Below are 16,820 nucleotides of genomic sequence, written 5' to 3' on the forward strand. Positions count from 1 at the left end.
GAAGTGGGTATTCACCAATGAAAGCTCACGCTCCAAAACGTCTGTTAGTCTATAAGGTGCCACAGGATTCTCTGCTGCTTTTAAAAAAATCAACATTTGTAAGTTGCACTTTCATGACAAAAAGATTGCACTACAGTATTTGTATGAGGCAAATTGAAAAAATACTATTTCTTTTATCATTTTTACAGTGCAAATATTTGTAATAAAAATAATATAAAGTGATCAGTGTTCACTTTGTATTCTGTGTTGTAATAGAAATCAATATATTTGAAAATGTAGAAAGACACCCAAAAATATTTAATAAATTTCAATTGGTATTTTATTGTTTAACAGTGAGATTAAAACTACGATTAATCACAATCAATTTTTTGAGTTAACTGCACATGTTAACTGTGATTAATCAACAGCTCTAATTATTACTACTTCTACTATTACTACTAGGAAAAAAATGAGGTTGTCATGTCTGGTGCTGGTAATGGATGGTGAATTTTGAGGATGATAGTAAACTGGAGGGTAGGTAACTATGTTAATTAAAGGTCATCTGCAAAGAAAAAAATGGTGTGGTTTTTTTGATTTTTTTATGATGTGTAAACAAGATCTACCCATATTTTTCTGCATGTTTTTTTACTTTAAAAATGCCGAGAATGTCAAGTAACATCTTCCACATCTTCCTTAGTATTGAGAGGAAACTCTTTGGAGGTCTCAGATGTGGACTGCGAGGGAGGTGGGGCGGGCATCAAGCCTTTATTTGAGCAGGCAAAGGTGCTGAGTCTTTAACAATGATATCTTTTCTCCCAAGTATTTCTAATTAATTTAAATTTAAATAGATGTTAAACTGAATAAGAATCATTTTCTCTTTCACTCAAATTTGACCTGATTAGAGTCATAATACGTTTATATTACATCAAGTTCTCCAGACATCTACAGAATCTTTCAGGAAAAAAGGATAGAAAAAACCTGATTTTCTAATGGAATAGAAATAAAGCAGAGAAGAAGGCCTGAAAGGGTTTTTAAAATATACACTCATTGCTGTTGGATGATAAACCAAATGTTTAGTTTTACAAGTCACCTTTAAAAATTGTTGAACATTCATGAAATAAGATCTGTACACCGTTTCTGTGTTTTGGCCGAGAAAAATCCCATTTCAATACGAGTTCATTTTATCACACAGGTAGATACATGTGTTATAAATACATCTCAATTTAGCATAACTATAACAATACAAAAAGGCTATTTTGCTTGGCAATGTTCAATGACAAGATCATAGGAAAATCTTTGATGGGTCCCAATTCTACAGGGCTTTTAATTCCCACAATTCCTACTCACAGGACCAAAGCCACTAAGGCCATAATCTGGCAGTGAGCTCTGCAGAGGGGTCCTTCCACAGGAAACTCATTAAAGGACTGGGGTCTAAGAAGCGAATGTAATTACCAAAAGCCTTATACTGTAGGCATGGAAATTCTTGAAAAAGCTTAATATTGTAGTATGGTAAGAGGTCTATGTGATCTTGATAAATTCAAAAAATTACTTCCCAGTTAAATGAAGGAGTCTATTAATTGTACCAATTTAATCTGGAACCAAATAATATACATCCATTTAGTAAAACAGAAGTTTTTCTTGCTGATAAACTGTTTATTAGACTTCTATACAAGTTTGTGTATATTTCCAGATGTCATTGTTCAATGTTATGGTTATCAACATTTGGGGAAGACAGATTATTAAAATAAATATCTAAAGGATAAAATATTGGCTGTGCGTATTTCACATATATGCAGAATTCTGTTTTAGGAGTATCCAGAGCAATCACTTTGGATTTTGTAGAAAAGTTAATGAGACTCTCAAAAACAAAAAAATTCAAGTGAGTTGAAAGATAAAGGATATATTATAGTCTATTTAAAGAATGAGAATTACCAGTATAAACCAAAATGGAAATATTCTCCATAATCTTTCTATTTTATTGAACCAGTAAAAACCAAAAGACAATTAAATGTACGTATACTAGTATTAATTGCTCTTTGAAAGTAATAACCTACATAAATACATAGCTGCAAAAATCCTAAGAATACATATTTAACTTACAGATCTAAGTATTTTGATTGTGTGCTCCAACTTTCTAATATTGTTTTGCTGGCATCTAATTTGAGTCTAGAACAAAAAGTAATACAGATTACATTTATTTATTTAGACATAATAAACTGAAAATACAGCATTTTTTGCCCCACTTCCTTATTCTTTTGAAGCATCTAATTGGAACTCTCTTCCAGGTTGCTTGGACTGAGGACACGCTATTTAAGAAGTTGAACCTTTAAGAATTAACTAGAACACAAAAGTGCAGTCAATTAGGATTTTGCCTGGATAAACTGTACATGATCAGGACAAAGAAGGAGAAGCGTCTGTCTGGGCGAGCAAAAAAACGTGCAGGATCCTCTTTTACCAGATCTGCATTGCCAATAAAATTTTGGAAAATCAGATGAGTTTGAGTATTCCAAGGACTAAGGAGATAAGCATGTAGATACATTAACCACACATGCATAGCTCAGCCTACCTTCCCAGCTCTGGGGTTTCAGCGGTGGGCTAAGCGTCTCCGCCCACCCCTGCTCTGGTGTTTCAGCCGCTAGCTCCTGCCAGCCGGTGTCTCAGCCTGCTGCCAGCCTGGGGTTCCTTCACCCAGGCCATCAGCAGGCGCTGAGTGGGACTGGCGGTGGGACACCGGCTGGCAAGGGGCCAGCAGCAGGAACCCCAGAGTGGCCGCGTGCCGAGCAGTTCAGCCCGCCCCGCGTGCCATCAAAAATTGGCTCAAGTGCCACCTTTGGCACACATGCCATACGTTGCCGACCCCTGGTTTAACCCATTACACTAGGAGCCCTTTTCAAGACTTATCAGGTTGGAGTGTTCCAATCTTCATTACCTGTTACTCCCTCTTTCCTTTATTCATTTTTAAGTTTTAAAATGAGTAAGATTTTACATTAAAAAATAAACAAAAATCATTTATCTTCAGGAAGAGACCATGGCTATAAAGTTTCATCCCAAAAGGTTAAATTTTATAAAACTTATTGTCTCCCCCTATAATATTATATATATTTTGTTTAGCATTTAATACCTTTGCTTCCTCAAGTTCCTGGTCAGCAGTATCCAAGACTAATTCTTTTTCTTTTTCCAGCTGTTCAGCTAGTTTGTCAACTACAGCAAGTTCTTTACACAGATACTCATTCTTATTGGTCAACCTGTCCACCTGACTCTCCGCCACCTGCTTACTATCAAGCAATTGCATAACATGTTGCTTTAAATCTTGGTTTTTCTTCTTCAGGTCGTCAATCTACTAGGACCAGGAAGAACAAAGACATTTTACTTTTCTTAATCTTAAAAGGTATAAACTGGAGGCATTTCACAGCAGAAATATTTATTTACACTTTGCACTCAGTTTAGTAAGACAGTGACAAGCCCAAAATTTTCATTAAATTTACACTAGTAGCATTTTGTAGAGACATAAATGACTATCCAAGGTGAAAGGCAGTGAAGAAACAGGCTCCTAATTTCCACCCTAAAATTAAGCAATCTGCTTCTGTTTATTTCTCTTATCCATCCTAATTGTTTTCCTTTGATCAGCAGCTCCACAGATTCTTTGGCTGTCCTCTCCATGTGATGTGTACACCATTTGTTGGTCTCTCAGTGTGATATGTAACTCCCAGTATCCCCTTGACCACCCTCACAAACTGAGCTGCTACAGTAGCATTCCTCTGATAACGCTGGGAGAAGAAATGGTTCTCATGCTCTGCCTGAATATCAATTAGTCTTGCTCACGAAGGCTTTGTAAGTACCTTTTCCACCACCTGCATATGGGGTCTATGTGCTTCCTGTGTGCTAAAAGACAGCAGGGATGTACTAGGTTCATTATTGGTGAAGAATGTTAATATCCCCCTAAAGGGGAGGAGGATAGGGTACCTGATGTTCTTAAGGAAACTGCTTAAGAAACAACATGTCAATGATCTTGCCACCTATTAACCTGCTCTAACCTACTCACTTTTGGGGAAAGTCCCTGAGAAAGTTGTGGCAGACACTCAGGCAATCTCTTAAGTCCTCAGATTTCAGAGATCTCAGTCAATCAGGCTTTAGACCTGGTATAATATAAAAACTGCACTGGTTGCACTGGCGAATGATTTCATAGTAATTGATAAGGATTAAGTGTCCATGCTGATATTATTGGATCTGTCAGCTGCAATTAACACCAATCACCACAATGTTTTATTGGGATATCTACAGGCATGAATAGCAGTCAACAGACCTGCCCTTGAATCACTCTTATCAGAGAGGTCCCAAAGAGTGGTTTGGGACAAAAGTTTGTTCCTTCTGAAGGGTTCTGTCAAATATGGGATTTTGCCAGGGCTAATTTTGTCCCCCTTTTGTTGAACTCATATACAATACTAACAGAGTTAACATGGAAATAAGTTGCAACAACTGATGAGATCAGCTTCATAGTTCCCCCACAACTGATCCAGTTTTATAATTGGAGATATACCTATTTCCTAGAACTGGAAGGGACCTTCACAGGTCATCGAGTCCAGCCCCCTGCCTTCACTAGCAAGACCAAGTACTGATTTTTGCCCCAGATCCCTAAGTGGCTCCCTCAAGGATTGAACTCACAACCCTGGGTTTAGCAGGCCAATGCTCAAACCACTGAGTATCCCTCTCTACACCATTACAGTTGGTGTAAAATAGGAGTAGGCAACCTACGGCACGCGTGGCAAAGGCGGCACATGAGCTGATTTTCAGTGGCACTCACACTGCCCGTGTCCTGGCACAGTCCGGGGGGCTTTGCATTTTAATTTAATTTTAAATGAAGCTTCTTTAAACATTTTAAAAACTTTATTTACTTTACATACAACAATAGTTTAGTTATTTATTATAGACTTACAGAAAGACACCTTCTAAAAACATTAAAATGAATTACTAGCACAGGAAACCTTAAATCAGAGTGAATAAATGAAGACTCGGCACACCACTTTGGAAAGGTTGCCTACCCCTGGTGTAACAGAATGAATAACCCAATGCAGTTATGAACTTGGAGAATGGATAAAGGTAAAGTGGTTGAGTCTTAAACCAGATAAAACCAAAGTAATGTCAGCAAGGGTGATATTTGCACACTTGGTTGACGGAATACATTATTTTTTTAAATGTCTTTCAAGTTTTAACTATAACATGACCAACATTTAAAATTACAAAAATAACAAAGATGAAGCCAGCAGCTGCTCGACACTTTCATACCTGAAATAACTAACCACAGTAAAAAAAATGTCCCTTACCCCACACAAACAACCTATATCATCCCCTCTATCCCCCAAACCCTGGCTAAATAGACAGGCCTTGAAGCATGCTCAAAGGGTCACCATATTCGGGATGTTTTGGGCCATGAATGAAAGAAATGTTCTCCAAAGCTGAGGGCCCTAAAAGAGAACACCCTGCTGGCATCTCTCTCTCTTTTATATAAACAGGATTGTAATTTGAGCAACTGTGAGAAGGTGAAAGAGGCAGTTTTTCAAGTACACAGGATCAAAACCATTTAGGGTTTTTCAGATAAAAAGTAACACCTTACATTCTACCCAAAAACCAAAAGGCACATAGCACAGATCACTGAGCACAAACGTCACATGCTCCTACCGAAATTCTGCATTCTGCACCAGCTTCATTTTCCACATTGACTGAGGTACAACCTCATGTAGACCATGCTATAACGATCTTGAGATGACAAAGGCACAAAAATGGTAGCAGTCTCCTAGCCATAGGAGGATGGAGAAAAACATTCCTGGGCAATATTAATATAGGATAATGCAGCAGCAGCCAGGAGTTCAAAAGCACCTGCAGATTATGAACTCTAGAAACAAATGGCAGGCACACATGCTAAATATGAAGGACAGATATAATATACACAATATCTTCTGATTTCTTCTCCCAACCAACCAGCAACACTTCAGCCTTGTCCAATTTGAACCTCAGCCAGAAAACTTTCCTCCAGGCTCCAATTCAACCCAAGCACTGAGCCAGGAGTTCAACAGCACCAGCTGCTGGATCAAGTGAAACAGGGATATGATGCTGGATATTATCAACATATCAGTACTATCCCCCATATCTCCTCCCAGCTCCAATATACGTTGAATAAAAAGGAACACAAGATGGAACCAATTGTGAAACTCCAAATGACATCACCCTAAGGCTTGAAGGGCTATTGCCCTTCACAACTATCAGAGAACACTAAATTAGGAAAAGATAGCATTATCTGAGGAACTGCTTGTCCATTTCCATTAGTCTGCACATAAGTTACTACTACTCTGTGATCAACAGTATAGAAAAACAGCCGATAGACCTAACAATATCAGTATGGAGATCTCAGATTATCCATCAGTAGGAAATCTACCACCACGGCAGCTTCTGTCTTGCACCAAGGTACATATCTAAATTGACAAGGGTCAAGAAAACTCTAGGTATTAATTAATTAATAGTTGTAGATATATATACCTATCTCCTAGAACTGGAAGGGACCTTGGAAGGTCATCAAGTCCAGTCCCCTGCCTTCACTAGCAGGACCAAATACTGATTTTTGCCCAGATCCTTCAGTGGCCCCCTCAAGGATTGAACTCACAACCCTGGGTTTAGCAGGCCAATGCTCAAACCACTGAGCTATGCCTCCCCCCTTCAGGTAGTCTGAAGTCTATGAGAATGTTATAGTGAGACAACCTTCAAGATCAGAAGGGACCATTATGATCATCTAGTCTGACCTACTGCACAATGCAGGCCACAGAATCTCACCCATCCACTTCAATAACAACCCCCTTATCTAATTTTAACCAAAGACAGAAGATTAGATACTAAACAGGAGCCAGATTGTTGCATCAAATGCTGGTTTCTTGAGAAAAAAGCCAAGCAACAGCTTTCTTAAGAGACGCTGGTATTCTACACTCTCTCATTTGACAATATTCACCAGCAATGGATCTAGTTTTCTCTCAGCCTTCCCAGCCAGGTAGGACACAGGTTCTGAAGACAGGTTGTGGGGTCCCAAATCTTCTAGTATCTCTAGGGTGACCAGGTGTCCCGATTTTATAGGGACAGTCCCAATTTGGGGGTCTTTTTCTCACACAGGCACCTATTATCCCCCTATCTCTTGTCCTGATTTTTGACACTTGCTATCTGGTCAACGTAAGTGCCTCAGTGATTGTTACTGACCTAAACTCAGCAAGAGAACGCTTAGCCTTTGTGCTCTCAAAATACCATTTGTGATTCAAATTACTTATGATTCAGATTAGCAATCTTGGAATCATGTTAGCACCCGAGCTGTTTCTGGAAGATAGAATAGCACTTGTAATTAAAAAAAAAAAAAGTTATTTCACCTGTGCCTGCTAGAAGAGAGTAAGCTTTCCAGTGCTGACCTTGCTACCATTTCATCAGTGCCAGCTAGAAGAGAGTAGCCTTTCCAGTGCTGACCTTGCTACCATCAGCCACTAGACTACTAAAATGCACTGTACAAGAGGCTGCATACTGGAACCATTTGGAAGCTTGAACTAGAGTAAAATACCACTGCATGAATATTTAGAGATGTGTCACATTGTACTCTTATAACATTCACAGTTGGTGGCTTCCAATAACTTTCTGAATAGAGTACAAGGGGCTGCTTTTAACATGTAAAGCCCTACTTGTTTCAGGGCCTAGTTAACGGAGTGACTATCTCCCTCCCTATGCCACAGTTAAGATCCGCAAAGGCACCTGAGTAGGGTTGCAAGGTGTCTGGTTTTCGACCAGAATGCCTAGTCAAAAAGGGACCCTGGAGGCTCCAGTCAGCACTGCCAACTGGATCGTTAGAAGTCCCGTCAGCGGTGTTGCAGGGCTAAGGCAGGCTAGTCCCTACATGTCCTGGCACTACGCTGTGCCCCAGAAGCGGCCGGCAGGTCCCATTCCTGGGGGGGGGGGGGCACGGGGCTCTGTGCACTGACCCTGCCCTGAGAACCGGCTCCGCACTGCCATTGGCTGGGAATTATGGCCAACAGAAGCTGGGGAAGTGGTGCCTGTGGGTGAGAGCAGCTGTATGGAGCCTCTTGCTCCCCCACCGGAGTAGCAAGACCTGTTCCTGGCAGCTTTTGGGGCACAGTGCAGAGCCAGGATAGGCAGGGAGTCTTAGCCCCACTGCACTGCTGACCGGGAGCTGACCAAGGTAAGCCTGCACCCCGACCCCAAGCCCCAACCTCCTGCCCCAGCCCTGAGCCCCCCCAAACCCAGAGTCCCCTCCTACATGCCAAACCCCTCATCCCTGGCCCCATCCCAGAGCCCACACCCCCTCCAGCACCCCAACTCTGAGTTCCAACCCGCAGCCCACCCTTGCACTCCAAATCCCTTGGCTCCACCCCCCATTCTGGAGCCCCCTCCTGCACCCCAAACCTCTCATCCCTGGCCCCACCCCAGAGCCTACACCCCCAGCCCAGAGCCTGTACCCCCTCCTGCACCCCAACTCCCAACCCAGAGCCTCCTCCCATACCCTGAACTCCTCATTTCTGGCCCCACCCCAGAGCCCACACCCCCAGCTAGAGCCCTCACCCCAATCCTCTGCCCCACTCCAGTGAAAGTGATGGGGGGGGAGTGAGCCACCGAGGGAGGGGAAAATGTAGTGAGTGGTGGGCCAGGCCTCAGGGAAGGAGCGGGGCTAGGATGTTTGGTTTTGTGCAATTAGAAAGTTGGCACCCTACACCTGAGCTGGAGCTTCCTCAACATAAATAAGGAATTCTTGGAAGTGTAGCCTCGACTCTAGAATTAGCATCCCATCTTGCTAACCAGACCATGAATTTGTTAGCATCCAGACATGCTATAAACCCCCTTTTTTCTCATAGGCACTTCAGTAGAGGGGCTGGAGATTGAGCATGGTTTAGGATGTCTTTGGTTTTTGTGGGAGAGCATATTAACTGGAAAATATGTAGTGATAAATTAATGACTAACTGTGTGCATTAAATTTGGGGAAGTGCCAGCAACTCTACAGACAAAAAAAAAAAGTATTAACTCTACAGCCCAATTATATCAGTCTAAATGCAACATTGGTAACTACTTCACTCCTAATGATTTCAGCTAAAACATTTAGATATTTGGGACTGTGAACAAGTCTTGGGTGGATAACCATCATTTCCTCCTAATCTGGCCATTAGTCCTAGGAAGACTCCCCACTCTCCCAATAACGGAGAGATGGGAGGAATGACAGTAGTTGACCTCAAATGAATATACACGAAGTCGTTAACTAAACTATGATGTTTTTTGTTTTGTGAAGTTCCATCAATATTTAAGGATGTTAAGTCACGCTGACATAGCATCATCACATGCTGACAAAACGCGATGATGTAAATGACGCAACATAGTCAGGATATCATGCCATAATTGATTTGGTTCTGCAACTCTATTCGGTAAGAAAGGGCTTGCCAGCTCTACGACTGTGACATGAATTAAAGAACAGATGTTATTGCTGAGTTATCAATTCATTATATAAAATTATCAGAATTCCTGTTCCTTACAAACTGCCATCAACGCAGAAAAACAAAAAGTAGAAAAATAAAACAACCTTTAAATTCAGTTTATGGATGACTTTGTCTTTGTTCTTAGCCTTTCCTTCCAATTTAAAAGGTTTCTCACTGTCAGACACTGGATCCCTTATATTAAAATAGTCTTCTCTTGTTGTTACCTTTTGGGGGAATGGAAAACAGTATAAGAAGTACTTCCGTGGAATGAATTTCTGCATGCAGTCATGAAGTGTGACCTTTGAAAATGGGAGAAGACATACTCCTGAAGATATTTCATAACAATATTTTCCCTTATGGTACTTAATGCTGCACACTGAGAGAACATTCTGAGATAACACTGCTCATGGCTACACCAGAGAAGCTAAAGATAAATTTTGTACATTTCATTTTTAAAAACAAAAAAAGGGTTTTAAGTTAGTCTGGTAGGTTAGTGGAATTGTTCTACAATCCCATGCAAGACACCTAGATTTCATTACTGGCCTCTTGCTCCTCTGGCCAAGGAGCGTGGGGGGAGAGGGAGTTAGCAGTAAAGCACATAGATTTTCCGCTACTTTGGCAAGTTTAAAAAGCAAGAGTGGGGAGGATCTTGTTTCAATTGAGTCTGACATTATTAATAACTAAATTGATGCCAATGTTATCTACCATCTTTTACAAGTATAACAAAATATGAAACAAAAGAGCAAATAATAAAAAATGTCAACAGGCAAAACCCAAAAATACATTCAACAAAGTGGAAAATATGTATCTTTAAAGAAAACAAACGTATACCACTAGGGCCCCACACTACAAAGGCCTGATATTTTAATGTGGAAAACTAGTAGCACAGAAGCAATAAGACTCAAATCTGAAGCTGAGAGGCAGTATAATAGCCTGAATAAAGCAGTAATTGAAGAATAATAAACATAATGAAAACAAGCTTCAAACTTCTGAACAGACTGTACGCCAACAAGAAAAAGTAGGAAACCTGGCAAGAAAGCCATTACAACAGTCAAGCCAAGAAATAACTGAATCATACATCAATAATTTGGTAACAAAGACAAAAAAATACAAATATTTAAATCTATACATTTTAATTATTGGCTTAATATGTAAAACATGAGTCAGAATTAAACCCAAAAATTGTAGAAACGGGAGTTAGGGCTTGTTCCAACACCCACTGAAATCAACTGGAATATTTCCACTGACTTCAGTAAGTACTGGATCAGGCCCTTAATGCAGAAAATAAAATAACGCAGTTTGGAGGCACAAAAGTTTTGTTAGCATTTTTATTTTGTCCATATTAAGCAATAAAAGCAGCTAGTTGCTGTCCTAAAAAAATAAAGAAACTAAATTAGGTATGGTTTGTATATAAATGATACTTAAAAGCATCAGGCCAAAGGGGAAAAAAAGCAGTGGGCCCAAAATAGAACCTTGCAGAATACCCACTGACAATTCATAGGACAGAAACAAATTCCTGCTGTCAAATCAGAAGACTGATTACTGAGGTAAAACTCCAATGATGTACATACCCTTATGATGTATATCAAATATATATCCTGATCCTGCAAACACTTCCGCAAGCGTGTAACTTTACACAGGTGAGTAATTCCATTGACTTCAGTGTGTGTAAGTGTTTGCAGGACTGGGCCCTCCTACATAACTGAAGTACAACGCTCCTATCAGTTGTGTCAAATATGATAGCAAAAAAATAAAAAGAAGCCAGCTGGAGACACCCCAGGGGGGAAAGGGTGTAACACACAAGAAAAGTGAACAATGTAGTGGCAGAAGACATCATATTAGTTTTACAATTGTTTTTAAGAGGGGTTCCTTCTGTAGGAATAAGCTAAATGGAAAGAAAAAGGAAGGAAATGGAATTGAGGGGGATGGGGCAGGGAAGAAGCAGAGAACAGGAGCAGACCTAAAGAGACTGTGAGAAAGAGGTTTGGTGCAAACAGCAAGTTAAAACAGGACAGAGAAGTTCCAGTCAATACAACTGTAGAAAGTTCTCTAAAAGTCCAAAAATCCCTGCTTCTGCAGCTGCTCCTACCAGCTGCAGTAGTCCTGGAATAGCCACTGGATCTAGCCCTGAAAAAAAATCAGAACTCTCTTGTCTATTTAGATTGTAAACTCTTCAAGGCAAAGACTGTCACAGTGAGGGCCCATTCTTAACTGGCCTTAAAGCACTACCACAAAAAACAAAGATTAATAGTAATTAATAATAAATCCAAGAATCTCAAAACAGATGACAAACTATTTGAGGCAGAAGTGGATAGATTATTATAATCTTATAAAACAACAAATTTGGTAGAATAATCATCTCTACAGAATCATATTGAAAATTATCAGGAAAGTTATTGTCATAAAGAGATGGCAAAAACTGACCACATGTTCTACTCCTGCGGGGAATTCTGCGCCACTGCATGTGTGCCGAATTCATGTCCCCCCCAGATTCCTTTGCTTCCCTGCAGAAAAATGACTTTTTGACAGGGAAGCTGCAAGAGCAGTCACACACCACTCTCTAGCAGCGCAGGTACAACATTTCAGGCACCCAGATCAGCCAGCAGAGAGGTAAATCACCATGGGGCTGGGGAAACCCCAGACAGTGGCTCCTACCCTGAGTCAGGATCAGCTGCTAGTCCCGGCTGGGCTGGAGGCAGGAAAGGATGAGACTGCCTCTTCCCCTGCAAGAAGCGGCTGCGACTGTGTCAGACCCACCCCCAGAAATCTCCCCCAGCTGCAGGAAGCTCAGCATCCTCCCCTGCTTCCTGCCCCCATCACTCCTCAGCTGTGGTGGAAGGGGTCACTGTATGGGGAGCTGCTCCCCCATCCACCCAAACCCTGTGCATCTGAACCTCCCATACTGAGACACTCCTGCCAAGCATCACGTGGTACATCCAGAATCCCCCTAGATCTCCATACCCCCACCCCACCGAACCTCAGCTGCTGCATCTGGAGCTTCCCTGCACCCATACCCCTGCCTACAGAACCCTAGCCCTGCACCCCAACCACCCCCACTGAGCTCCCTGCACTCAAACCCCACCCTGATGCCCTATCCCCTGCACCACTCTAAGCTCCCACATCCAGACTTTCATGTCACAGACTACCAACTAGCTGCACCCAGACCGCCAACCCACCGAGTTCCACTCCCCCAGCCCCCCACCCCCTCTGAAATACCCACACTCACACCCCTCTGCTGAGTTCCAAGAACCTTTACCTGGAATTCCCTGCAGAGTCCCATTGCCTCTGCACCTGGAACTCCTCCAATGAACCTTTGTCCATCCATATCCCCCCACTGAGCTGCCTGGGGCAGGTGCAGGCCCAGAAATACCTTGGGGCCATGCCCCTCTATGCCAGATGCACCAGGTGTGGGGCAGGTAGACTCAACCAGGCAGGATCCAAGTATGGAGTAGCTCAGTGTGGGGGGATCCAGGTGTCAGGTGAGAGGATTCTGTGCAGGGTAACTGAATGTAAAATAATAGTATTTTATCACAGATTACAATGAAAGATATCAGATGCAAAATACTACATCAGAGTTAGAGTTTGTTGCTATAAAAATCAACAGAAAATTCACTGGATCCAGCCCTGAAAAAAGCAAAACTAGCCTTGCTCATTTTTTTTTAAACTTAAAGGTATCTTTGAAAACTAACAAATCTGGGACATAACAGAGTCTGAATATATATGCCTTTACCTATTTTTATAAGTCTACTATGTCAGATCTATTTGACATTAAAAAAAACAAACCAGTGAAGCTTTGATAACCCCTTACTGAAACTTGCTAACTTACCTGTTGTGGGAAACCTGCTACCCACTGTCTACCTTTATGCAATAACCTTTCAGAATTATCTTTGCCTGGGCAGTGGTGGGTGCTTGGGAAGGGGGTGGGGGCGGAGGAGAGGTTAACCAGTACATAAAATAACGTTTTTCCATTCTGATAGTTGTAATGGTGCCCGTGGGGAGGCAGCTTTTGTGCCTGGGCTAGGAAATTCTGATAATCTGCAAAATCGATGCAGATTTGATCATGGCTTTTTCTTTTTAAAATAAAGTAAACTACACTGTCTGCAGGGAAGCAGGCTGTACACGAAACACCCCTAGATTACCGGTTTCTAAAAATAAAGCAAGCGCCACAGACGCTAAGGGCGCCTGGTCTCACACCAACGTCTCTCCGTGCCCCCTGCCTGTCAGCCGGAGTCAAGCCGTCACCATGGTGATGGCGGGGCCGGCCAGTGTCACGGTGCCCCAGCCTGCGCTCAGCCTCAGCGCCCGGAGCTCCGACGGCCCCGCGGCGAGGGCCGCTGTTGCGCCACTCGCAGTCGGGGAGCCCGCGCCTCGCGCCGGGTCTTACGGGGGGTGGGGGACGGGTCTTCCCAGCGCAGGCTGCGCGAGCCCAACCCCAGGCCTCACGCGCCCGCCCGCCTGCAGGGCAGGGAGGGGTCCCCGGCTCCCACCAGACCGGGCCGCCGCCCGCCGTCGCCCCAGCTGCTCCGGAGGGGGGGGTCTGTACCTGCGTGGGACACGCCGCTTTCCTCCTCCTGCGCCCCGGGGACTTTCCGGCGCTCATGGTGGCGGCGGCTCCCCCGGCTCTGGCCGGACTGCGCCGCCGCCCCCTCGCACTTACCCGCCGTGGCGCCCGCTTCTCCCGCTCCAGCCCCGCAGCCCAATCAGAGACCCGGCACCGGCTCCCCCTGCTGGGCAGGGCGGGAGGAAGTATCTCCTCCCGGTCACCCACAGCTCACTGCCCCGAGCTCCCCCCAGCCGCCCCCATCCCCTGCGCTTCTCCCGTTACCTGCTGCATTAACCCCCTCGCTCCCCTGCGCGCCTCTCCCGGCCCCTCCCCCGCCCCGTTCCGAGCCGCGCGCTCCATCCCCCGCAACCGTCGTCGCGAGCCCTTCTGCCCCGCCTCAGCCGAGCCCACCTTCACTCACCTGCCTGCACCGGGCAGCGCAGAGCAGCCTAGGAGCCGCGCTGCCGGGTGTCCACTGATGACCCCCCTTTTCCAGAGCCAGGGAGCTCGCTGCAGCCCGTTAATACCCGGGGCGCCCAGGCTTATTACACACCCACCTGGCTCAGAGCGAGCGCAGCCAGCGGCCGTGTTAAACCCTGTGCCAAAAACCCCAACCTGAATGCCCCCCTCACAATTGCACCTGCCGGCTTGGGGCAGCACTGAATTGCCGAGGGAGTTTCCACCTCAGCATTAATCCCCTTCTCACTGCGCCCAGCCCAGTACCTTCGCTGCTGTAGACTGGTTCGGACTGAGAGGCGTTTTCTGTTTCAAGGACTACTCCTAAGTGCTGTGAAATCCACATCCATGCTCGTATATTTTACTTTAAATTTGCTGTCAATGGGGTTGGGGGGAGTGATGGTGGAGTGTTAGTGGTCCAGATATGAGGTCATTTGAGCAAGGGGCTCCTGAGAGGCAGCCCCCACCCCCCAAACCCCCCCAGCGTTTTACAAAATCAACGGACCGTTATAGAGTGTTGTGTTTTTTTTTAATACACGCCTGAGGCTTAGATGATGGCTCTGGTTGTGCCCCAACTTATATCAGTTTCTTGACAGTGTCTCAGCTAGAGCATGGTACTCACTGCCCCTTTGGAGGAACAATATTTAAAAAGTACGTGGTAATAACTCACAATCCAAAGGGATAGAGATGTGCACATACAGCAAGACTAGATAAGAGGGTCAGTGGCTAGTGCATCTGGCGTTGGCCACTGTTGGAATAGAGATACTGGGCTAGATGGACTCTTGGTCTGACCCAGCATGGCCATTTCTCTGTTCTTATATCTACAGGCAGCCTGTGTTAGTAATTTAATGGCTCAAGGGGACATCCTGTGGCCCTTGCACCTGAGCTATCCCCATGGGAGAAATCTGAGAATGATCTCTATGCATGTTGCTATTAACTGCCTTTGATGAGTGATTTGTTTGTTTTGTTTTTTCATTTTGGAAAATGTGCACTGCTGCTTGTGCAGCTCAATTAGAAGGGGCTGTAACTATTTTCTGAAAAATAATAAATTATGTGTCATATGCAGATTCTTACAACTTTTGGTGCAGAGACAGGGAATGGGGCAGGAAGATCAGAGCAGTGGAGGGTGTATGTGTGAGAGAGACAATGCATGGGAGCATTGGCATTAGGAGAGTGGGGGAATCAGGGGGCAGAGGAGTTTGGGGCGAGTAGGAGAGGGGGTTGGGGCTGCAATGTGGAAGGGATAAATTGAGATGGGAATGAGGACATAAGGTTGGTGGTAAGGGAAGTGAGGGGTTTAGGGGTGGGGGGCCTATCAAACCCATGTTCTCCCCTCCCATATGTGTACCAGGATCAGGGGGACTGTAATGATTTCTCAAGATGCCCAGGACTGTGAGTCACCTTGGTACCACTGGCCTCTGGCAAGAGGGAATCTTTCTTGTGGTAGCCAGGTGTCAGCTCCCTGACACTGCCAGTCCTTCAGCCACTCAAACACTGTCCTTTGGGCTCTGCCAGACCTTCCTTCATCTTGAGGATGCTGCAGATACACCCCAGCCCCCAAACTCCCTCAAAAAGTGTTTCCTGCTGGCTCCAGCCCTTGTCGCTACACACTCACAGAAATTACCAGGTTTGCTGTCGCCAAAGGGAAAAGTGTACTGATCGTCTTGTTTGATTCAGCTGAGGATTCAAACTTTGCTTAATACCACAGCACTGAGATGTATTTATAATAAAAACAAGAATAAGTTTATTAATAAAGAACAGAGCTTCAAAGATTCAAATGAGTACCGAGTATGAATACTGGAAGTAGAATGGTTTAATTAATATAAAACAACCATTGTGTGTATAACACACTTTTTAGATGCTAAAGTTTAACTTTAAAGATTACAATCCTGGCCTGAAGTAGTTTCTCCTCTAAGCCTTTTCTTCCAGCATCACCAACCCACATGGCTGGGATCCACCACTCATGGAAGCAAAAAGCTCCATCTATTTTGCTCTCTCAGTGATGAATAACCAGGGCACTGCCCCTGACCCCACAGGAGATTAGACTGTTATGTGCCACAGGCAGGGCCGGTGCAACCAGGGCCGGTGCAACCATTTAGGAGAACTAGGCGGTTGCCTAGGGCGCCAAGATTTGGGGGCACCAAAAAGTGGCACCCCCCAAAAAATTTTTAAATGGTTGCAGCCGCTGCTGCTGGAGGGGCTGAGCTGCCGGCGGCAGCAGCTGCCTGCAGCGGGCAGCCCAAGGTGTCCCCCAGGTCAGGGCGCTGCTCGTCAGCGCGCCCCTGACGTCAGTGCGCTGCAGCCGCAGCCCGGCAGCCCAGGGCGCCCCCCCCCTGGGGTCA

At 44.4% G+C, this 16,820-nt stretch overlaps 1 protein-coding gene across 3 annotated transcripts in view; it reads right to left on the reverse strand.

Moving 5' to 3' along the window:
• TSGA10 (testis specific 10) overlaps positions 1-14,082 on the reverse strand; it is a 79,000-nt gene extending 64,918 nt beyond the window's left edge. Inside the window, exons 1-4 of one of the 3 annotated variants that reach the window (XM_032765393.2) lie at positions 14,023-14,079; positions 9,584-9,703; positions 3,101-3,316; positions 2,080-2,145 (exon numbers count right to left, since the gene is read on the reverse strand). In XM_032765393.2, the coding sequence (XP_032621284.1) occupies positions 2,080-2,145; positions 3,101-3,316; positions 9,584-9,703; positions 14,023-14,079 (459 nt within the window). Of the gene's footprint in view, positions 1-2,079; positions 2,146-3,100; positions 3,317-9,583; positions 9,704-14,022 lie in introns of those variants that run through there. The other 2 variants (XM_075061066.1, XM_032765397.2) reach the window with 2 other exon arrangements.
• Positions 14,083-16,820: the final 2,738 nt, after the last annotated feature.

Source organism: Chelonoidis abingdonii, chromosome 1 (assembly GCF_003597395.2).
Source record: "Chelonoidis abingdonii isolate Lonesome George chromosome 1, CheloAbing_2.0, whole genome shotgun sequence".
Classification (NCBI taxonomy): domain Eukaryota; kingdom Metazoa; phylum Chordata; order Testudines; family Testudinidae; genus Chelonoidis; species Chelonoidis abingdonii.